The sequence below is a fragment of the Branchiostoma lanceolatum genome, chromosome 16 (assembly GCF_035083965.1).
Source record: "Branchiostoma lanceolatum isolate klBraLanc5 chromosome 16, klBraLanc5.hap2, whole genome shotgun sequence".
NCBI lineage: Eukaryota > Metazoa > Chordata > Leptocardii > Amphioxiformes > Branchiostomatidae > Branchiostoma > Branchiostoma lanceolatum.
This window is the reverse complement of record NC_089737.1, coordinates 9122797-9147202: the sequence shown is the minus strand read 5'-3', so window position 1 is coordinate 9147202 and position 24406 is coordinate 9122797. Positions and strand designations below refer to the sequence as shown.

Genomic DNA, 24406 nt, shown 5'->3' with positions numbered 1-24406 from the left:
TTTTGTCCAAACCAGTTCTACCGTCCGAAAATTGTAAAGAAAATATTGTTAGTCAGAACGTTTAAAGAAACATAACATTCGTTGTTATTCTTATCCGTACTGTTTTGAATCTGTAATATGTGTTAGGTTGACAAGAAACTCGTTTTGTTGACATAAATAAAATTGTTTTGAATTTGAATGTGTCCATGTTTTTTTTCTGATCTGGGCCATACGTATTAGATTATATGGATGGAATTTTATCTAGGCACCACGAAGCAGATGCAAGATGTGAAAAAAGCTGGACAAAAAAGTTGTTTATGAAATTATGATATCCAAGTTGTGAATAATGTTGATCAAATGACCGAACACACAGAAAATGGTATGGCAAGCAATTGATTCTTTATATTTGCCGTTACACACCTTCTTTGACTTCTCCAATTAGTATCCATCATCTCCAATTTCTTTTCAATGTACGGCTTATATTTGCGCATTTTGTAGCTTCTTCGTATGATATCTACAGTATTGTCGCTAACTTTTTTTTTTGAAAACGGCAAGAAGTTGATGTGTGTGCACTCTTGTATGAAAGTAGAAATAATTGCACTGCTGACAGGATGATCCTGTCAGCAGTTCAGATTTTTCCACTACTGACAGGATGATCCTGTCAGCAGTGCAGATTTTTCCACTACTGACAGGATCGTCCTGTTAGTAGCCACTTCCTCCCTAGATACAAACGTAGTGCCGCAAATCGTCATACTGTCGTAAAACAGGTCAGGCCTGCCGCATACCTTGACGCAAAGTAACACTACACCTGCCCAATAGCGTAGGGACCTGTCAGCTTTGTGTGTCTTGTTGACTTTTCCCTCGGTGCGGCGAAAACGCCTTCCAGACGTTGCAAGACGTGAGGGCCCGTCTTGAGAAACAGCTGCGCTAAAACTAGCGTCTTCGCGAAACTCCCCCGGCTTTTCTTTCCGGAGAATTTTTGCGGGGGTTTGACTGCGTGAGTCTTTGGTTTTCATTTGTACGGGCTTATCCGACGCCGAGGACCGAAGAAGCTTGCAAAAATGTTCCGCAGTGTGCTAGTTCTGGCGGCGGCCCTGGTCCACCTATGCGCCGGGGGTAAGTAATGCTATATCTGTTAGTCAACAGAGAGAGGTAGTTGTGCACGATCAAAATGGCGTCCCTTTTAAGTAAAGATTGGTTGACTACTGAAAATTGTAACGTCACAACAGAGGACGATATAGTATATACATTGGTTTATTATAAGAAGGGATAAGTCATCATTATGACCATTAGAAATAAAGTGCTATATCAGATGTCTGCATGTCGCACTAGTACGGTATCTCACTCATTGCATTTGCAACCAGATCGATGTCATGGAAGCTTAATACAGTACATAACATTTAAGGGTACTCTCTGTCTAAGCAGTAATATCTAGTGGTATAGCTGAAAAAACTGTGCAGATTTCTCTAAAAGTAAATTTGGCGCACATGTTGTTGAATCCATTCTAAGCAAGAACAGATATGGAGGCATTTCTGTCCAGAATATTGTATGCCATTTTTTGGCCATTTTCAGACTAGGAATCTATATGTTGGGCTCCTGTTCCCTTGTCTGATTTTTCCAGGTATGCCACTAGACTATGTTAGAAAAATGTAGAACAACATTTTGTCCAATCTCGCGATATTTTGCGTGATTGACACCGACCTAGTACGTTACTTCCTATATTTGTTTCGCTCCACCTTTGAAATACATTTTCGTGCATCCATTATTCCAATCGTCTTTTTATTAAATCGACAGATAGGAAATCATTTGCCGTAACCATATCGTACCTGTAAAAGTTTTGACAAGTGCATTGCTTACTTTGATTGATTTCACATGTACCACATATGACAAGCTTCACAGTATGGTACATATATTCAATGCCTGCTTGTCCCATAAAGTAAATGTTTCACTTAGACGATTCGCAGAAACTTTGCGCATGTGTACATGGAAAGCGGTTCTAATTTTTGTTTTGCTTGATAGTGTCACTACAGTCACTGTCCCAAAACGTAATGCTTATACCCGTGACTACTGGCAATCAGCCTGGCTGGTGAATTGTTTGTATTTATAAATAATCAGCGGTAAAGTCTGTCAATAATGATTAGACAAATTTTAAAGGCAACCAAGGCAATATAAGCCCCAAAAATGGAAATGGAATAATGCTAAAACGTTAATGGTAGTGACATTTACACTGTTCATCACATTTGCGTAGTAACGTCATACTTTGAACAATTTAAAACCGCGCAAAAACGTGCCGTACGATGATCTCCTTAGTTTCACGAGCCTACAAAAACTTCATCCACGATTTCAGTGAGTTCTCATATCATAACGACAGCATATTTTTGCATCATAGACGTCGCTATGCATCATGATAGTGAAATTTCCGGCCCCTGATATTGCTTGAGTTTCCTTTAACCCTTGACCAGCATGGTGCCTCACATGCAATATGTAATAGCCAGGCATGTAACGTTACAGGAGTTGTTGTCTTGTAGTTACAGTAGAATTCATCACAGTTTCTGTTGGACGTTTGGTCAACGTTGCAACAAAATTAGGTTCGTTGCATACGATATATTTTCCGATGCAACATATGAAAACTGTAGTAAGGATATCATCCTCATATACCCGAGCATAGCCTTACGTATATACGCTGTGTTCTGTCGAAGTGGTCACTAACAGTATGTCATTTTTGCTCTTCAGAATCAGTTATTTTTCCAAGCGGGGAAACGTTAAATTCTGTCGACGAAGTTCCGGACGGATATGCCTCGGCTATCAGTACCAGCAGCCTGCTGTTCGACTCAGAGGTAAGTCAATTGAAGTAGATAAATAAAGTGCTACATAAAAATTATATATTTGTAGGGATTGGATGGGTGAGAGGGAGGGGGGCAGTCGCTGGCTATATCTTCAGTTGTGTTTTGCAACTTCTGTGAGATAGAAAAAAGAGCTTATGTTGCTACATGGGGAAGCGATAGTTGAACTGTCGATGGTGGTTGAAGTAATGTCAGCACATAATGTGCTGTGTAGGTATTTGAGAGTAACTGTCCACATAAATCTAAACTTTTCGTATCACAGTATGACATGTAAAATATTAGGTTACAAGAGCAAAGGCCAATGGTTGTTTAGCGTCGTACGAGATTTTTGTCGCGTGTTGCTTTCTTTATACACAATACACGTGCTATATTGTTGCTCGTTACAAATTTATCATTTAGTGGTTAATAGATATTAGCTTATAGAAGTTGATGTAATAATTTTCAGGGTCTGGATAGCGTCAGTCTGTCCGTGTATGTGCCCGTGTCCCGTTGGAAGTCTCCCGACCAGCGGTACTTCCGGGCCAACCCCACCTTCATCGCCTGTCTCCAGAACACCAGCACCGCCCTGAGCGGCGAGGACAAGCCGGTAAGAGTTCGATAGATTACTTTTGTGTAGAGCACGTATCTCATTATACTGCGCAAATTTGCGCTAGAAAATTGCGCCAGATTTGCGAATTTTCGCAAATTTTTCCTTGTGGTCTCACAGACGCAGGTGACCTCTACAAACAGAATGGCCGCGCCCACAATGTCACATTTTGGGTTTCGGCTCCATATCAGAGACGAGATAACTTAACTAACAGGAAATCGCAGTGTTGCCGTTGAATCAAAAATCAATGTGTAATGATTAGTAGCCTGAATTCAATAAAACCCGTGACGGCTCGCCGCCCTGTAACCACCTCGCCGCCTAGAGGGGAGAGAAACCCCCGGACAGCTGGAGTTTGCGTTATACAGACTACAATGATTAGTAGCAAAAAGAGATTTGCAATAACTTGCGCCATGTTGCGAACACCTTTGAAGCAGTCCAGTGAAATACGGCGACCCCTGGAGGCAAATTTATGAACGGCATCCGTGCTTTCGTTGCTTTTTACCTTGTCCAAATTATCTAATAATAAAAGAGACGTATAAAACATATTTGCTTGATTTTCTTCTTGATCAATATATTCGTATGAAACAAAGTCTCATGAAACAAAGAAATATGTTATCATGTTTCACCGGATATTCGAATTCGTCACACACTTTTGGTCGTTTACATATATATATATTTTAAGAATCTCTTGCATATGTACATTTGAAGAACGAATTATGTAAGCAATGTCGGGGTCCTGCTTGTTATCTTATTGTTAAATCATTCATTCTTCTCTTAACCTCATTGGTGATCTTAATAAAAGTGTTGGTCTTCACATTGGTAGATTGAAATCGCGGAGGGATACAGGACGGCAGCCGAATCACCCTCCTCAGATGCGCTGACGACCGGAGAGGCGGCGGTGGTGCGGTTTACAAACGCAACAGACGGGATGACAGTGAACGACATCGTCAGGGTCGCCATTCAACAATGTGTCCCTGTGTTTGAGGTGAGAGAAAATACATTGAAGAAAGGAATATCATTATAAAAAATTAGATTGATGTTTCCAAGATGTCTCTTGGCTTGAAAGTACATCTGTATTGGTAGATTTTGTTATGAAAAAAAGGTTTTTAATTAAATTGCAGTTTCCAGCACAAAGAAGTGGACTGTTAGAGTCTACTGCACATTTTCAACTGTATGACACCAACCAGTCTTTGTCAGGGAATAAATCTGTCGATTTATATGACGCCATGACACTTTATGAAAATGTTGAACACTCATTGAGCAGTGGATTAAATATGCAAATAATCTATGTCGTCCTCCGTCTCTATTCGTATATGGCGGTAGGGCCTGGATGTTTGTTGATGCTCCTGACAGATAGATAAATTGTTGATTGTTGCAATGTATTCAACAGTACAACCTACCGTTTGGAGTAGTACCTTAGCCATGTACAGTGCGGTTAGCCTTTATGCCGTTGACAGTATGCCTATAGGACATTTCTTAATGCAACTTTTAGATTAGTAGAGACATCTATATCCTAAAAGATCACGGTATTTGATGATGAAGGTTAGACATCCAGGCAATAAGTGACTGACGAAAGATAGCGGATGCTGTCTGAAACGTCTGACTGTTTCAAAATCTTATCCAGTTGCTTGAGTAACTATTTTTGGCGTATCACGGTATTTGGTTTGGTCATACTAATAGCCTTTATCCCGGCGAATAGGACGTCCAGAGAAACATCGGAATTGGGGTGACAGACGACACGGTACTGATCCAGATGCGCCCTGACGACGGATCCGACCTGGGATTCGAGTCTGACTGGTGGGCGTACCTGGACTCTGCATATGGTAAGGCCTGGTTCACATTTGTCTTACGATAGTCTTGGGATAGTCGTGCCTGTGTCATACAAACTTCAGCTGTCTTGTAGCGGAGAATGCTGTCCTATATCCTTGTCGGCCGTTGGCTGTGTCAGAGTCTGCTGGAAAATTCTACGACATCAAAATTGTATACGACGACCTTCGACGAGTGCATGTAACTGTGCCGTAGGATAAAGTACAATACTAATTCGCAAAGGTAACACTAACACGGCTTGTGAAATACATTCCGTATACATGATACAGTAGCTGTATATGAATTTTGCCTATTTATGAGCGTGTAATTCCACGTTCATTGTTTAATTTCGTGATCATTCTCCGCAGTTGACTTTCGACAATAGCATACAATACGAGTAGGTGGTCCTCTCTAACTCTATAAAATCATAACTAAATCTAGTTTTAAAACCTCGATAACACCATAGCTTAGATAGTAATATCCTTGGTTGACATGTACTTGGTTATTGTTTTCCTCAGACTTGGCAACGACCCCAACATGTGATGAAGACACTGTTCTGAGCTCCAACGGAGACAAGTACCCCTCCACCGCTACCAGCGCCGAGGCCGAGGTCGGGGCGATAGACTACGCTATCACACGGGATAGTGAGGACTTCAAACGGTAAGTCTCGCCTAAAGCCGCCGTCACACATAGCAGACTCTGGCCTCCCGGCCTTCTCCAGACCGTTGTCGGGAGTATATCATGAGCAAGGTCATCTGTGGTTGGGAGATGGTCGGTGAGGTTGCCTGGTAGTCTGCCCCAGTCGACTATGAATTTTGACAAATCAAACTCGAGAAAGTCATATTCTTCTTCGATGCGATCAGAGGAGTGAACTGTGGCTAAAATAGGATGGATTCCAGACGTCTCCCAACCCAGAGCCGGTCTTGGTTGGGGAGTGGTCGGGAGTAAAGTCGTGGGAAGGTCCTTGGTGTGTGACAGGGGCTTAAACGATGACATGCGAACAGAGAACACGCTTGGCCACCTATTGTCATGTGTTTGTAACAGTAAAGCCATAATAACGGCGCATTCACATTAGTCGGAGGCAGTCGATCGTACGATTTTGATGTCGTGATGTTTTCAAGCAGGTTCTGCTGACAGAACCAACTTCCGACAAGGATCTAAGACAGTTTCTTCCGTAACAAGAAAGCTGAATGTTGTACGACACATGCAAGACTAACCCGCGAATGGTCAGACAGACGGATAGACGGACAGACAGACAGACAGACAGAAAGACAAGCCAAAACAAGACGTGACTCCCTTGAAAGTAGCAAATCAGACTATTGCAAAAGTATACTGGAAGTAGATGATATGTTGACGAAACAGTAACAGCAGTCTTCAACATAATGTACACTTGTTTATATGGATACAAGGACAGATATTTTTTGTTTCTCAACTTGAAATAAGCTCTACTATTCAAGTTGAAAGCAATATTCGTGCTCTGCATCATCTTCTTAAATTCTTTTTTTTCTTTCTTTTTCGTCGCAGGCTGGTTCAGTACCCAGCTAGCTATATCCTGTTCGCGGATGAAGAAAGCTCTTCGAGTTGGTGCGGAACGGAAGGGGCGCCATGCAACCCATGTGCGTCACATCCGGCTGGGTTTACCCCGTCCCAAAGGTGAGAGAAAGCGCGCATGCGCCATTGACTTTTGTGGTTATAGGTTTGTCAAGACTGATATTATTAGAAATACCGCTTTATATTAAACAAATGTAGCCCAAGGTTACAAAGCAAATTCTAAGGTCATACCCTCCGGAGATGTGCGCAAAAAGTCGAAAAACACACTCAAATGCAACAAGCAAATGCATTCAAAACGATTGGATAGAGCACTTTTGAAATTGCAGGTAAAATGTACGTGTCCTTGGTAATATCTGAGGCCGGATTTGCACTCTGGGAACCCCCCCCCCCCTCACATCAAACGACAAAATTTCTCGTCCCCACATTACTGTTAAGGGTCTCAGTAACAAACACCAAACGCACGACGGACCGTCGAAACAGCGGACGCGCAAAATGCACTACATCTTGGAGAAATACAAGACTATGAAAAATCTAGGCGGTCTCCTCTACCCTTTCGCCAAATCTGTCCTTACGCCGTTGTTTGATGCCTGAAAACTTGCCAAATCCCCAAATTCTGGACTGTAAACACATCGAATGCTTTTGTCTAAACTGAAGTCTACCCAGCACAAGGACTAAACGGTAGTACGTGCCCTAGTCACAGCTATACGCTTACCTGAACACAAAACCCCCCACACAAATTACATCGGATCAACACAAATATTTACACTGGTTTGACCCCATTTGTCAAACAGCAAATGATCTGTTGTGGGGGAGGTCGTACCTTTGTAGTTTTTCTGTCACCGGTGACGACTACTTGGATGTGAAAGGTATCTGATACCACACATGTGGACGTCATTGATGGGTTGGGTTACGGTGAGCCCCAAAAATGTAGCTGCGCCCACCCTGGGTTTAAATGCCTCTTAGAACGCAAGCTTGTTATGCGTTTAAAGTATTTCCTGACAGCGAATTCAAGTTAGCAATACGATGGACTGCTACACGCAATTTTTGTTTATTCGTTGAATAAGATTTGTTGTCCCTGTGTGTGAATAAACGCACTCAACAAGTGCCTTTAGAAAATAAGTTTGTTATGTACTAGTAAAATACTTCCAGACAGTGCAATGAGATAGACCAATTCTGGCAATTTTTGTTTATTCATTGAATAAGTTTAGTTTCCCATGCTTTAGTAAGCAGTTAGAATAAACGTACTCAATAGGTTTGAAATTCAACTTAGATTGTTATGTAGTTAAACAATTTTCGAATTCAAGTTAGCAAAACGCTATATACTATTTCTAGAAGTTTTTGTTTCTTCATTGAGGAAAATTATTTTTATCACCATTGTTGAGAATAGACACAAACGCAACGTGAACACAGAAAACCACACATTCATAATTTATCATTTAATCAGCTGGTTTCTGACCCTTAAGTATCAAGAAAAATCTATGGTGCCCTTTATAACATTTTTAACTTGGCATGTGGTTATTCGTTTTGATTGGCTGAATGATATTTGTCAGTTAATCTACTCATTGGCTCCTCCAATGAAAAGCTTTACCCTCATTATGTAAGAGTAATCTGTATGACCGCTCTAATGTAATGCTTGGATTTACAGATGTGCAGACAGAACGATGAGTAAGAGACTGTTCACGGCACTCCGGAGAGTGGACAAACATGTCAGAGCACAGCTCAACGGTTAGCATTTGTTTTCTGTTTATGTAAAATTGAGATATAGTTTTGGGTGTGTCTGTGTGTCTGTTTGTCTGTTTGTCTATCTGTCTGTGTTTCCGGACTACTGTAATCAGCATAACTCAAGAACCTCTAGATGGATTACGATGATATTTGGTATGTGGGCAGGTCAATTTTGGGCCCCCCTGGTATGTGAACTTGGTACTGCAGCAGAAATTCCATTTTTGTATCTCTTGACCTGAACGTGCTATGGTCTTGTTTTAACCAGACTTCAATCTAGGATTAGTCATTTGTATTAGGAGGTAACCATCTTTACAGAGACGCACAAGGTTGCATTGTTCCACGTTGTGTACAATATTTTGCTAGACGCTTAGAACTGCAATATCACCTACATGTAGCTTAGGTATCTAACATTAGCTATCTACAACCCATAGATCATGACTAGAGCAAGTCCATAAAATGAGATTAAAAAACGACGTTCTTCTGCAGTACCAGAGAAATCTGCTAGGAAGCCCATAATTCAACGTGTCAAATATCATTAAGATCTACTTTCAACTTCTAGAGTTTTTTTTAATGGCAACCACTCGTATTATCTTTATTCGTATTCAGATACATAGTACAGATACATGGTACAGATACATAGTACAGATACAAATACAGATCGAGTATGGTGACCGTGTCAATTGACACGGTAGCCTTCGCGTGAATTTGTTTTAAGGTGGATGACAGGTTGCGAATCTGAGACCCACACACTTTGGGCATCCGCCTTCTCCAGCGGCACCAATTGGGGGAGACGTGCTGGTTCTGGTTGGGATGCTTGCAGCGAGCTGCCGGATGACTCTTACACTCGAGGTCCGCCTTGATAACGCCAGCCCGCCTGGCGCTGCTCTCGTCCGCCAGTTGAAGACAGCTGCCGTTGGAGACTTGTCCCTCTAACTGAGGGGGGACATGCGTGTAAAGTGCCTTTCCCAAGGGCACAACGTCGGGGCGCAAGTTCGGACATGTCACTGGGCAGCCCTGGGATTCGATCCCATTGTTTGACAGCCACGAGTTCTACACTTGCGCCACACGACGCCACTTCTAGAGTTATGCTATCCATTAAGCCACAAATGGCACCGAAAACGTTACCTTCTTGGCGAAGGTAATAATTAGTCACAAGGCGGCAAGAAGATCACATGCCAGTATTTTCAACTCTCTTCAGCTTGAACAAAATCTAGCAATCTTTGCTACAAATAAAATGGCACAGTACTTAGATTATAAACTTTAAGGTGCATCTGTTTATGTACACTGCAGCTCAGTTGCGGATAACCGAGGCCTGGGATGAGCCCCACTCGGGGGCTGTCGACGGCGACCAGGCTGAGAACAGTCTACACTACGAGGGTCGGGCGGCAAAGCTCGAACTGTCCGGCTCTTCTGACCTCACCTCGCTGGCAAAGTACTGCATCTGCGCGGACATCGACTATGTTGAACACAAAGGTAACAAACAACAAAATTCTCATTTTTGTTTCATGATCTTGCATACATTGTTATATGTAATCGTGTTCCAAGAATTTCGAAATCGCCCCAAAATGCGCCGGTGCCCGTAGGGGTTGTAGTCCCGGCAGGACCTCGAAGCCACAATTTTGTCCCGGTAGACTGCCGGGAAAAGGGGTACCTCCCGATGTTAGCATGATTGGGTCATGGCGTCTATTTGTTCCCGGCTCCCGCGATGATTTTAAGTCCGGGGCTAAAATGATTCGGGGTCGCGGCCGGGCCGCCCGACAGCCGCAGGGTGCCCCACGGGGCCACGTAGGGGTCGCGCCCAAAAGTGGAAAAAAGCACGTCAACTACCTGGCGCGGCCCGTTTTTCGAATTAGGACCGTAGCATTAGACGGCAATGCCTGTGTGACCGAACATCGATCAAAATTAGATCTATGTAACCCTTGATTTCATAATTTGAATATGATGCGCGATACAAAAGTATGACAACAAAACACACAAAATGTTTTTAAAAACTTTGCTCTTTATCTATGAAATTCGTTTTGCGGTCTGTAAAATCTTTGGATAATCAGCGGTCGCAGTCTCTAGTAGAAATGGGGTGGTTCAAGGGGTTGGGAGATGTCCCGTTTAATTCATGCAGAAGTTACAATACGCAAAGTAGCCAAAAAGCAACAATATCAGGGAAGCTTAAGTCCTAAGGCAAATACCCCGCATCGACCGCAAAGTTTCAAAGATACCGCGCCTCAAATACACACAAGGTGGGCAAAACGGCTAAACTAGTACTAATTCTTTGTTCGGTCCTTAGAAGCGCACACTGGGGCAATGTTTACACGGCACAGCCTACGTTTACATGAAAAGAATTATACCTTTTTGTTGTTCCCCTGTGTAGGGACTTACCTGTTCGTGGCAGTGCAAAAGCAGGAGGCATATTCGTCGAACTACATAGAGTTTGATAGCGAAGCCCTGGTACCGGTCCTACCCCCCAGTGTGGCCACGGAGACATACGAGGTCGGCGAAGTCTACACCCATGCCTACCTCTTCGACAGCGATGGAAGGGTAATTATGATGCCATCTTTTTTTCATGGCCATATATTACTACTGCTACTGCTACTACAGTAACTGCTTCTGCTACTACTACTACCTCCTCTTCTTCTACTACTACTACTACTATTATTACTACCTCTACCTCTACTACTACTACTACTGCTACTACTTCTCCTACTACTACTACTACTTCTACTACTTCTACTACTAATGTCAGTCTTTTATAGACTATAACATGGCACTGCCCAAAAAATAAAGGTATTATATAAGTAGAGTTCCAAGAACTCGCATCTTCGCCAATGACTTCAACCTTTACGACTGATGTTTCTAACTTGCAGAAATCATATCAGTTGATCATATTCTCCACCCAAGAGGTTGTTCAAAGTATCGACGGTCTTATCTTAACAAAGAAGGCTATTCTTACTGGCATTTTAGCATCAATTATTATCAGCACGATACGTGGTATGTGGGTAGGTGTTAGCAAACAAAGGGTATGTGTTAAGGTGATGTCATAATACACAGATTATGCAACTTAGGGCATATATAGTGCCCTTGTAACGCCTTTCCTCTTGTAACTTGTTTCCGTATCAGGAGAACAAGAATTTGTGTGACGATGGTACGATCGGTGACTTCAAGGACCCGGATGAGCGTTACTTCCGTCTGGACCCGACCCTGGTCAAATGTTACCAGGCCATCTCAACACGCGATAATAAATACAACGGTGACGGTAAGATACGTGCTCACGTACCAATCTCACCTTCTCTCGCTTTGAAACGCACTAGACAAGTAGTGCAGTCCTAGTACGAACACGGACCAACAGCTCACAAGCCCAACGCACTTACCACTAGGCTAATAGGTGCGGACCAGTTAGACTGGTCAATAAGTAGCGCTTGAACCACACTGTTACAGTTATGACGGAACGACCCTGGCGTACAGGCTTACGATCCGTCCAGCACCAGCGCTGGCTAGCCGTCAGCCAATCAAATTCTTCCCCTCCTGCTGTTGGATCGATGGAGGGGAAGTAACCAGCCAATCACGCTGTTTCTTCACCGTAGCTAGATAGCCCAATCAGCGTTTTCCTTTTTTTATTGGATGGGTGGTAATGTAGATTCTTAGTGTTTTAGTAAAAGAACCCATCACGCTCAAGGAGAGTAATTGGGACACTGCATGCTTTGCGGAAAACGAGAGCCGTAGTGACTCCACACCGCACCACTACTAACTTCTTGAAAAACCATTATGCTTCACATCTGCCTTGAAGTGACTGTGTGTTATTCACTACGTTTTACTCAGGGGCGGCGAGACGCAAAATCGTGGTGCTCGTTTCGTACCGCTCCACCCCGGCTCAGAGTAACGAGTACCCCATGACCGACCCCCGGTACATGGCCTTCAACCGCGGCTACGCCATGCAGCTCAGCTACGAGGACGGCGTGGACACCACTATCTACAACCCCGCACAGCTGGCAACTTACGCCGCTTCACAGTGCGGAAAGATCTTCAAAACAGCCGGCGTTTCCATGGGTATGGCAATCCTTTTAGCGCTTAAAGTTTGCGGAAAGTTGTTTTTGACACAATGGCAAAGAATTATGATAACCCGTTGCTTTTACCGATCTCAGTAATACAAGTGGACTAGACCCGCCGCTGTAGTATTATCTGTCCTTGCACAGATACATATGTGGCCCAAGGGCTTAGGAAATGGAGATGGGCGCTGCCCTACACACCGTATGACATGACATAGGAAGGACTGAAATTTATAGTGATAGTCTGCGACATAAGATCTACATTACAAGCTGCATCTTTTGCGTTGATGTATAGACAATGTATAGAGAGAGAGAGAGAAAGGGAGAGAGAGTGAGAGAGAGAGAGGGAGAGAGAGAGAGACAGACAGACAGACAGACAAACAGACAGACATGCAGACAGTGAGAGAGATACAGAGAGGGATAGATAGATAGGTAGTTTCAGGCCTTTCTACCAGGGTCTGTTCCTCCAGGCGTCCCCCCGTGTGTTTTTAAGAACAGCATATATACAGCATGAAGCTATTCAACCTGATTTACTACCTACACGTCTTTTCGACCATAGGGCTGGGTCTCTACACGGACTCTATCTTTGTGGACATGCGCGGTGAGCAGGAGCTATGGGTGGAGACGTCGGACGCTCTGCCGGATGGCATGTCTGAAGATGAATGGTTCGACAAAACGGACGAGTACATTTTCGCCTCGGAGGGTAAGCATACGCCGTTACCATATCAAAGTTTTGTAAACAGAATCTAACGTTAGCAAAATTCTTTTATTTTGAAATGTTCTGCCATAATTATCATAAGATTTCTCAAAACCAGTGTGTGTTCTTTGCAAATTGTATGGACAACAGGAAGATACACCCGATTGATCAGAACACGTGAGTTTCCAGACATGTGACGTGAGCAATAGGTCAAAGGTGGTTGGTAGTTCGATAGCGGCCCCCGTCCCGGTTCAAAAATTAAAACAGGATATTGACACTCTCAAACTAATACTAGACTAAAAGTGACTTATCGATACATATGTTGATGTAACTTTTTGATATTTCTCTTTGCAGAGGACCGTATCATTGAGCCAGACGACCCGATATCTGCCTGTCTAGACTTCATCCCTGCCCAGATGCAGTCCCCCGACTTTGATCACAACAGGGTCCCCGCACAGAGACGCAGGAAGAGAACCACAAGCGAAGTGTGCACTCAAACGTCATCCACCACACACTGTTCGCAGACGGCATCACATAGGCAGACTGAGGTAACTTATATCTTGTTCTTACCGTCGCTAAGATGGTTATGTTTTCGGTTTGTGTGTACACGGTGTTTGTAACGGTATCTGTTTCTGGTCAACATTGAACAGCGTAACTCACGAAGCTATGCCTGGAACGCCAAAAATAGTTGGATAACTGGTTGAAAGTTTGAAACAGTCAGACGTTTCAGACAGCATCCGCTACCTTTCGTCAATGACTAAAGAATGCCTGGAACGTTTTTAGATATGCCCTGCGGTTAATGCTTTCACTATCAAAGAAATGATCACTTGAAGTGGCAGATAGCCATTGTGACAAAAGTGAAGTGTACGTTTGGCCAACCTAGCCTCTGATGCAGACTCCTCCCGGCTGTTTTCTTTTTCAAGTTACATTTTTTATACTGTTACATTTTTTTTTCTTATTGCTGGCCGGGAAAACCGGCCAGCAATAAGAAAAAAAAATGTAATAGTATAAAAAATGTAACTTGAAAAAGAAAACAGCCGGGAGGAGTCTGCATCGGAGGCTATGGCCAACCCATCAGCTTTCTTTGGAACTGCAGGAACGTTTTTATTGGAGACTTTGAAGCAGCATGATATCAGAAAGTGATGGTTTGATTTTCAAGAACTTGGAAAATTCATGCGCATTTCGACGTTGGAAAGTTTAGCGAATACTTAGTACATGTATAATACACATGTGAAGTATGCTTCTTTATCTTTTCATGTACCACCGCTTTTGATATCGGAAGTATCAGTGTTTAAATCGTTTATCATGAAAACAAAGCCAGTGATGTTTCTTTCCTAACCAGGTGGCTCATGTGATGAGAGCGGTGACCAGGTTGCACTTGGAAGGTGACCTTCAGGATAGGTTACAAACAGCGTTGGAGGGTTGCCTTGGAGTATGCGGAACTTGCATGGAAGGTGTGTTCGACGTCTCGGATGCTTTAATTCTTAAATTGTAAATATCAAATGCGGATATTTCCAGGTACATACATGTGTATCATGATATATGGATGTATCGTTCACCAGCAACTCAATATATACGTAACACACATATGAACACGCCAAACAGTGCAGTTAAATCAGAAGCTTAATCATCACACACGGCGGGTGGGATAGACTTCCTGACACGTTTGACCAAGTGCTGACGTCACGCGTCTGTTATGTCACGTGACCTACATAACTGTTCATTCAAAGGTTGAAGAAGAATGAAGAATAGGACAGTCGAACATTCGATTCAATAGCATTTTCGGTTGGAACAAATTTTTCATCTCAGTCGTTTTGGCGATACCTCAGAGGTGGAACCGTTAGTTTAGCGCTGCAAGTTGCCAAATACTCTTAACGATTTCACGCACGCATTCACTAGTCATTAGCAATACCTTGCTGGATCGGCCTTTGCACATAGCAGGTAGGAACTTTAATGTAATGCTTGGGGCATAGAATATGTGGTAATTTGTTCCTACTTTTACCATTTTTTTTACAATACTTCAAATAGGCTTTTTTCTAATCCTTCTGAATCAAACTTTCTTTGCCAATAAGTATGAACCATTTCGTTCCTTCAGGAACCCTTTGGGATTCGAAGGTCGAACACTGCAACAATTTCATGCACTGGGTTCCCATCCTCCTGGGGAACAACGAGACTGACGTCACCAACATTCACAACAGGAACAACCTGGCACTGAAGGCTGATGCTTGCCACCCCGGCCATTGTATTGTCGAGGCCCCGCTGTTCTCACAGCTTGGTAGGTGCTACATGTTCATGTACACAATCACTAGGCAGAAGGATTTCAGCTAGGGGGCCTTTGACCCCATTACTTCCAGACAACATCTATTCCAACTATTCCAGTATTTAAATGTTCGACAGCGGCGCAACCGGCGCACTCGAAATACATTCGGCATGTTCTGTGGAAGCCCGTTTGATACAAGTCTAGACCCCCGTGTGATACGGAAAATTATCACACGATACGGAGCACCCGTATCGAACGTTTTAGCGACCCATATACGTCATAAAACGTCATGTTTCTGTTATTTCTCCTCTTAGTGGGAAGTGTCGACGAGCGTTACCGACCCGACCCGAGTAAGAGTGCCGAGCACGAGGTGTACTCCCCCCAGGAGAACCCCCTCCCCGTCATGGACCTGCTGTACAAGCTGTACGCCATCCACGCTGCGGGGCACGTCAAGGTCTGGGTGGAGACCGTGGAGGAGATCAACATGCTGCAAAACCCGCTGGAGGTAAAATAACTGATATATAAGGGTACGGTCACATTCGTCGTGCGATCGTCGTACGATTGTTCTGAGATCGCCGTACAGAGTGAGGGCATTCTTGGGATAGTCTTGCATATGCAGTGCAAAACTCTAGGTATGGAAAGAGCTGCCGGCCTTTGATCCGTGTAATTGCCAAGGGGTTAACGTTACAATGGCTTAGTTACAGCCTGCTTGGAAATCAAAATCACACGAGGCCCTAAGACAAATATGGCCGCGCCGTAGTCATTATGAATATATTCTTTGTCAAAACTGCAATTTCCAACTCAACGTTGGACTTGCCCGCATTTTCGACTGTCCGACAGCAGTCTTTATCAAGGAATGAATACATCATTCATCATGTATGACATCTCTTTGTGCAGCTTGCAAATACGCGGCTCGGTACACATTGGATCAAATTATGCAAATAGTTTGTGACGTCCCCCGTCTTTATCTAATGCCCAGTTCTTTATGTTGGCATTTACAGTTTAAAGATCCTAGTGAATTCTACCAACATATATGAAGCTTCACACTGATGAGCATGTGTAGGTTTTAATAAATTTCGGAGAAATACAAAACATAATGTTGTAACCCATGATACTTAAATGTCGATCTAACTGACATAATTCCACCAGGGTACATGATTCCGCCATCATGAAAAGATACGTCCGATCAAATCTCCAACCCAACGTCCCCCAGTATAATGCACTACTGTTGATCTAAACCGTGCGTACCTGGGGGTGCTGCACTAGAGATCTGTCAAACCCACTGTTTTCCCCAAAAGTGGCGGATTTATGTACATTGCAACCCAGCGGATTAATGTTAATGGAGGATCTTAAATCCAATCTCCCCAGGTCGTTCTGGCCTATAACAAGAACGTCACTGGCGTCACTGTCTACGTCACGGACTCGGAGCTTGTAGCGGACGTCGAGACGGCGGCTCGCAAGTTTGTTGAGGACCTTGGCGCGTCGGCGTGCAACTTGTACACCAGGGACACCATCGCGCCACTGACGGTCGAGGCCGCGCCGGCAGGTACGTAAACCCTCGGTCACGTATTCATGGGGGCTCCTTTAGGCCGGGTGGCCGCTTTATTGGTCAGAAATTACCCGTGCAATGGTAGAATTTCTAGTGCTGAATTGGTGCAGGGTTTACAATCACACAATACACATGGGAAACAGATACATATTTGCTCCACACTTCCATTTTGTGGAACGTTCCAACTGTCGCAGGGGTTTGGGCGGCTGCCATTCGGCGCCACCAGGTGACCTCAATACGACCTTTTCCAACCGAAGTCAGGTACCCATTCACACCTGGGTGGAGTGAGGAAAGTCGAGTAAAGTGACTTTCCCCAAGGCACAATATATAGGCCCTGAACCGGGTTTGAAGTTTGAATTGACGCCGGCTTTTACAATCATGCTATAGTCACATCTCCAAAACGATGCCCAACCGGATAGTTAGGTAAACTGCTTGGCGGGGCTTCGGTTTGGCATTGTGACTGTAGTCATATCTAGACTACGCAAATAATTATTTATACATACCAGATTGTTGTCTTTTGTAGTTCATTTTCTTAACAAGGAATGGCAGTTGTAACAAATTATAGTGTAACGAAATGGCGTAGTTTAAAGTTGGCTGTAACCATAAAGAACAGCTAGAAAGGAGCTTGTCAATGAGTTTAAAGTTTAGATGTTTAAAACTACCAGTAGCAACGGTTAACTCTTTCTTTACGTCTCGTTCCCAGCCAAAAGAAGACGGAGCCCTGAGTACGACCTCCGTCACCAGCTGTTGGAGAGAGAGCAGAAGTGGGAAGAGCGATGGATGCAGAGCAAGCTCAGATCCGGCGGGGGGATGTAAACTAAATAGAACACTATCAAAGCTGAGCTCCGGCGGGGGGCGTAAACCGGATAGAACACCCAAAGATCTGTGCTATTTGTTTTATGTCAACGTGGAGACCTTCATAGCAACACTTTGTTATGGACCAAAACTGTTATTTTAGTGTAACAAAAGAGCAAGTATGATAAATATTTGTTCAGTTTTGTTTTCTTGTTGGAAACTATATTTGCTATCCATTTTGTATATCCCTAGGTGTGACGACAATAACCTGGTCCAAAGGTCTATTCTTAAAAAAAAGAGTGATATAGTATTGTTGTGTAAAGTGTATACAGAAAGTTAACATGGTCATTTCTACCGACACCACATACATAAATAGAATTGATGCGATTATGTATATACTTTTTATTGTGGATTTTTGAAATGCGTTTGACCACAAAAGCGAAAAGATAGAAATCCGTGTCATATTTGTTGGACTACAATAACAGGATTACAGACATGTTTTGAAATATTGGCTGCATACAAATGTATCATACCTTGTCAAGTCCTTTCAATTAAAAGCCTCTCTACTGCATTTCAGCGGTTAATGTGCCGTGATGCTTTTCTTCCTCAATGAATGAGATCTTCTCGATGAAATCAGAGCATGTCTACAAGGCCACATTGTTATAAAACAAATGTCTTTTCTATGAGATTTTTTTCGTAAGTCTTACGCTTAAGAACTTTAAATGTTAAGAAAATAATGTAGCTTTGGACAAAGATAGAATAATTTGCAAAATTGAACAACTTTATTTTCTATCAAAACTTCTTTTTGTGCTCTCTTGTGTATTTTAAGCTCCGTGAAAATGCATGGAATTTAACGTTAAACAGGGCCAGCTTTTCTATAGCTAGCCGGCGTGCGACAGTTGAAGAAAAGAAAGGGATTTGTCAGGGGACAAAGATTGTATTTCAGGTATTTTGCATGCAAACCCCAGGCTGTTCAAAGATTCACGGACCTTGGTTATACTTTAAAGGTGAAGAATTTAACTCAGCCGTGTTTTCATGGTAAACAAACTTCAATGGAATAACGATTGAACGGCTGGCTCCATGTTTTTTGTTCACCTGACACAGTTAAGAAAATATGGTCTCAAAGAGTAAAATCCGTCTTTGCGTTAAAAGTATCAAAGCAAGAAAAACAAGAAACGGCAATGTTCTAGTATTGTTGGATCAAACAGAATAAAGAGGATAATTCATCTTGAAGATGATCTAAGATTAAGTAGACAATAACAGAACTTACATGTCCTTAGAGATTTAGTATACGTAACGCTGTTTAATTGAACTCAATCAAAGCATGCGCAGCCCATGGATGAAACCTTTTACGTATCTTGATGACAAACGCTTTGGCGTTACTAATAGCTTAAGAAGTCAAATGTTTGCCTCCATCAATTGACCCTGTCAAAGATTGTAGATACACAGTCCAAAAAGTGGTGTCAAAACTCGGCCCAGTGTTTGAAATTACAGTTTACGAATCCGTTTCATAGTAACCTTAAATTGCATCACTCAATATCTAACCGCCATACCAAATGCAGAACTTGATAATTTATCTTATATTTTATTTGATGATCTTGCTGGCTACTGAAAGAGAGTCAGAACAAAAATTGTTTATACATAGTGTTAGAAGATGCGTGGTTCTGTTTGTCTTCAGCTGTATTTGAATAGCCTTCCTGGTGACCCATTTGGCCAATGGTTCGTGGTCGCCAAGGCGTACTCCACGGATGATGTAGACCTTTGTCAATAAACGAAAGATTTCGTAGGCCGTGAGAGCGCAAAAGCTTGACACTCCCTGGACCGTGCAGAAAGCCTCACCAACCTTTTAGGCTGGTAGTAGTCTAGACCAGGGACAGTAGCTAAGTACTTCGGTACACAAGCATCCGGGTTACCGCCGAGGTTTGCGGGAGGACACCCCGGGAGTTTGTACACTCCTCCCCGACGTTAGTTCATATCTTAGCATGAAAGTTCATCTGCGTTGGTAAAATTCATTATTAACTAAGGTCAAAATCCTTGATTTGGAACCGGATTTCTTCGCAAGAGGAGTAAAGGAGGCGATCTACCTCAGAGCCCACAGACCTACCTTGAACAGAGACGGGGGGCGAACATTTGGGTAAGTCCAAATTTCTTTACAGTGTTGGATGAAAAGTTTAATCTTAGTTAGTAGTTAGTTCTTATCGTTCACACGGGGATTGGTAAGGTTTATATTTCTTTATTCTTATTATTCGGAAAATGACATAGTTTTCTTCGAAAAGTAGAGGCTGTTTAAGTGATTCGTTCTTGTTTATGATATGTGGTGGGGAGGGGGGCATTTTCGGACGCCGTTGTCCCTCTGAAATAAAAGTAAAGCATGTGTTTATGTGTATGTATGTATGAATGTATATATGTATGTGTGTGTGTATGTGTGTGTGTGTGTGTGTGTTTGTGCATGTGTGTGTGTGTGTGTGTGTGAGTGAGTGTGTGCCCGTTCGTGTGTAAAAACTATGCTCCATGATATTAAGTTTGTTGTCGATAATGATGTATCGTTGCAAATTAAGCATCGACGTTCAACAACAAGGAAACGAGAGTGAAGATTGTCACCATATTGAACAGGCCAGGCGTCCAAGCTCCGATATGATATAATATTCAAAGACGTTTTTACTTTTAAAACACAATTACCAGGTCTACACCATGGCTGTTGGAGTGCTGCTGAAGCTGTGCTGTCTGGTGTTGCTTCTAACGGCAGAGTTACCGACCCAGGTCACAGCCCAGCAGACATTCTGTACGGTTGATCAAGCCAACGCCTGGAGGCTTGCACAAACCGCCCTGGCCCCCTTAAATGCTATGTTGGGAATAATAAGTGACGCGAACGCCGAGATCGCAAGAATCAACGCAGAAGCTGATGCCGCCGTTGCAGCTCTAAACTCCGAGGCAGCCTTCTCCCAACAGTAAGTCATTTCTTCCTCGAACGATTATAGAGTTCAGAAACCTTATTTTGGCCATACCTTCGTAAATACTTTATCCATTGCATTGTATTATATATGGTTTGAAATCTTCTTTTTGAATGATATCCTGTTTGATAAGATCTTACATAATGGTTAAGCACATGCGTCCCCTCTCAACTGGCAACTCCGCGCCGCTTTTGCCCCCCGTATTTGCTCCCGCGAAAAACTCTGCTTTGTCCCCGTCGTTTCTCTTCACCATGTAAATCTGTTTTGCCCCCAATGGCCACCGATAACCGGCACTGCACATTGTTAACATCGCGTAGAAAGCAAAGCCCCCCTCTCACTGGACCCGCTGCATGCTGCGGCCGATCGAATTGACAAAGCACTCAACGAATTTCATCGACAAAAAGAAGAATCTTTGTAAGCTTTGTGTGTTTTGTTGTCTTTTGAGTCATACTTGTACGTTTTGAATGATATTTCCATTATAAAGTCAAGGGTAACACAAATCCAGTTTAGGACGCAATGACTCCGCCTGCGTGCCGCGGGTCCAGTGAGAGGGGGGCCGGTGTCACAGGGATTTCGCACCCCCCTGATTTTGAACCCCCCGGTGCGAAATCACTAGGGATCTCGCACCCCCCGGTGCGAAATCCCTAGCGATATTGCACCCCCCAGCTAGGGATCTCGCACCCCCTCCTCGAACCCCCCGAGGGATTTTGAACCCCCCAAATATTTCGAAAGGTGCTCTGTCCGTGCAGCAATTATATTCAAAATTGCATTTTGATATAATAAATCCATAGTTTAACGTGGTAATCGAGAGTATTACAAGTTGCTGTGTCTGACAGAACAAACATCTAAGACTCCGGGAACCCATGCCCTGGACTAATGTAACGCTACTAGTATTTCATCACAGCGCGATGATGGTGACTCTCTGTGCACGATGATTCGTACTTGTAATATTCTTCCTTTGTGCCATGAGGAATGTACGATTAGTTCATAGTTTTACTTCAATGTTCATAATTGGTTTTGTAAATTATTTTAGAGACATGAATAACATTTTATCATACAAAATTATATCACATATTGGATGGATGACGGGTGTTAAATAGGGTTAGAAAAAAATTATCGAAGCCTTAATCGAAATCTTATGACATTTCTGAGTACGAATTATTAGTTATTCAATGTTAAAAACTATGGGATAAAAAATGTCGCCACCAGGATTTGAACACAAGAACCATGACTCCCAGATAGTCATTGCACAACCCACTTCGTTACCACTTCAGTCAACAGAGCATTTGAAATGTCAGTTATAGTTACCAATCAATTTGTTAAAAAGGTAGCCACTGGGAATTATGAATGCCGTAACAGAACACATGCTACACCCTGGGGGTGCGAGATCACTAGAGGGGTGCGAAATCGCTAGGGATTTCGCACCGGGGGGTGCAAATTCACTAGTGATTTCGAACCGGGGGGTTCAAATTCACGGGGGGTGCGAGATCCCTGTGACACCGGCTTAACAATAAAGGTTGCGCCACGAATTTTTAGTAGCCCGGGTACACATTTTGGACCACCTTTCTGTCAAGTAGCGATATCGTCGAACAAATCAGTCCCAGTCAGGATATTACCTCTGTAATCTGTTCGTGCAGTCACACGAGAAAGCTTATTTGTCATCTTTTACGCGACAAAATGTCGTTACTAGCTAGAATATGATTCCTATTGTGACACTTGTCCATAACACTTGACCACCGAAGATACCTTTGATAGACAGATTTGACCGATGACGACTGTAAGAAATTACTTCTTCTGTGCCCTACCTTTATGCCTTATATCGGCGTGTCAAAAGTGGCGCGTAGCCGCCAACTTGAATATTATGTCGCTATTTGAAGCCTTAATCTAGCCTAAAACACACTCTGTGTAGAAAGACATCCAAAGATACCTTAAGCCGATGCTGGCACAAGTGCGTTATGCATGAAACGCAATCCAGGCCAGTAAAAAGAGCAGCTACTACGGGTAAAAACTTTATCACATCGGGATGAACTCAACCCCTAGCTGTGGGACTGCACTGACTGCACATATTAGATTGCAGACTATAATTATGTACGTACGTACCGGCGCCACTTTAGATTTCGTTGCGCAATCGTTTTTTGTGCTTTCTACACGATTTTCGTGTGTAATCTGAGTAGTGTTGGGGATGACCTGGGATACTTATGCAAGTAGGCCGCACAACGGTCACAGACTGACTGTTTCCAGGGCCTACACAGGCCAGCTATTCTGCTTTAAGGCCAACATGCCCCCAAGGAATTTTTGCAGCAGGCCCCAGGAGTTAAACCGCAATAGATACATTAGAGAGTTTTGGGGGCAAACTTTGGTAGTGGGGCATGTAGTTTCCCTGGCCGAAGGGGTTATCGTCCGCACGGTGGGTCTGGTATACAGGCTAACCACGGTCACGGTCTCAATTAAAAGCTGGTATATACCACTTCCAACGCTACTAACAGCCATGACATTTTTTCTCCAGAAAAATAATCTGCCAATTCTTTAGTCCAGGTACAGTTGAACACGAAGTATATTTTACCGTAGACTATCCTTGGCATGATAGCGATAGAATCATTCTTTTAGGTTATGTGTTAAGTAAATTCACCCACTTCAGATACTTGAATGGTAAGGAAAAATTTACATTCCTTTAAGCTGCAGCCTTTGATAAACCAACTCTAACTAATCATATAGCCTCCTACATTTATACAATTACCAAGAAGCGAAATGAAGCCAAAAATACTACAGTATACTAGACGTCTATATGCCCATTACTAGGTGTACGATTGTTAACATGTGACCTGTGCTTAGCCCAGTGGGGAAAAATGTACAATAAAGGTATTCATTCATTAAAGGAAACCCAATCAATATTAAGGTCCGAAAAATCGGATTTTGAAATTCAATTTATTTAGTTCAAACAACACCATCACAATGTATAGCAACGTTCATGATGCAAAATGCGACGTCGTTGTGATGTGAGAACTCACTGAAAATTGTGGCCAGAGTTTTTGTAGCCTCACGTAACCAAGGGGATCATCGTACGGCACGATTTTGAGCGGTTTTAAACTCCTAAAAGTATGAAGTTATTACACAAATGTGCCGATGTTAGTAGAGGTCGCTACCATAAGGACTTAAGCATTTTTTTTTATTTCCATTTTTGGTCATAATATTGCTCTGGTTGCCTTTAATTGTCACCTCCTCCCTCTGTGGTCTAACGTAGAAGAATGATGCGTACATTACAATATCAGCTGTTTTTTTGCTATATTGTTCAGATTCGCTGGTATTACAGAAAAGTGATCGAAGCGTATATCAGTCTTCTCTGTCCTGACCAGTGAAAGAAAAATAACAAAATAGGTAACTGCACATGTACAAAGTAAGTAAAACACATGCCATTGAGTAACAGCAAAACTGATACATAAAACCAGGAGACATTAATGTATGATCATGATATCTTTTTGTCATGACCAGTATTTGTTTTGTTTTTGTCCTCAGAGCCAATGTCTGTACGGGCGAGACGACATGTCCGTGTACGGAGCAGTACACACAGCAATACTCAACCAACTGTGGCATATTCGGACTTGGGTGGTCAACCTGCTCAAGGTATGTAGA

The 24406-nt window shown here is 42.9% G+C and overlaps 1 protein-coding gene and 1 long non-coding RNA gene across 2 annotated transcripts; both read left to right on the top strand.

Moving 5' to 3' along the window:
• The first annotated feature begins 824 nt into the window (after window positions 1–824).
• Window positions 825–18396, top strand: LOC136421863 (uncharacterized). Its single transcript, XM_066409430.1, has 19 exons — window positions 825–1095; window positions 2713–2816; window positions 3268–3408; window positions 4232–4393; window positions 5108–5231; window positions 5733–5874; window positions 6739–6867; window positions 8411–8490; window positions 9778–9960; window positions 10853–11019; window positions 11599–11734; window positions 12298–12525; window positions 13084–13227; window positions 13576–13769; window positions 14564–14675; window positions 15317–15496; window positions 15796–15986; window positions 16850–17027; window positions 17734–18396. The coding sequence occupies exons 1-19, from the start codon at window positions 1041–1043 to the stop codon at window positions 17844–17846; spliced, it is 2763 nt and encodes a 920-aa protein (XP_066265527.1). The 5' UTR covers window positions 825–1040; the 3' UTR covers window positions 17847–18396.
• Window positions 18397–19655: 1259 nt separating this feature from the next.
• LOC136421303 (uncharacterized) lies at window positions 19656–24394 on the top strand. Its single transcript, XR_010753422.1, has 3 exons — window positions 19656–19959; window positions 20508–20773; window positions 24290–24394. It is a non-coding gene; the product is annotated as an uncharacterized lncRNA (long non-coding RNA).
• Window positions 24395–24406: the final 12 nt, after the last annotated feature.

What these genes read in the sequence shown, in the direction of transcription:
- LOC136421863 (XM_066409430.1), top strand. Translation starts at nt 1,041, where the DNA reads ATGTTCCGCAGTGTGCTAGTTCTGGCGGCGGCCCTGGTCCACCTATGC. An exon ending in CGACTATGTTGAACACAAAG is followed by an intron (nt 9,961 to 10,852) that starts GTAACAAACAAC and finishes TCCCCTGTGTAG; the next exon opens with GGACTTACCTGTTCGTGGCA. An exon ending in TCTTCGACAGCGATGGAAGG is followed by an intron (nt 11,020 to 11,598) that starts GTAATTATGATG and finishes TTTCCGTATCAG; the next exon opens with GAGAACAAGAATTTGTGTGA.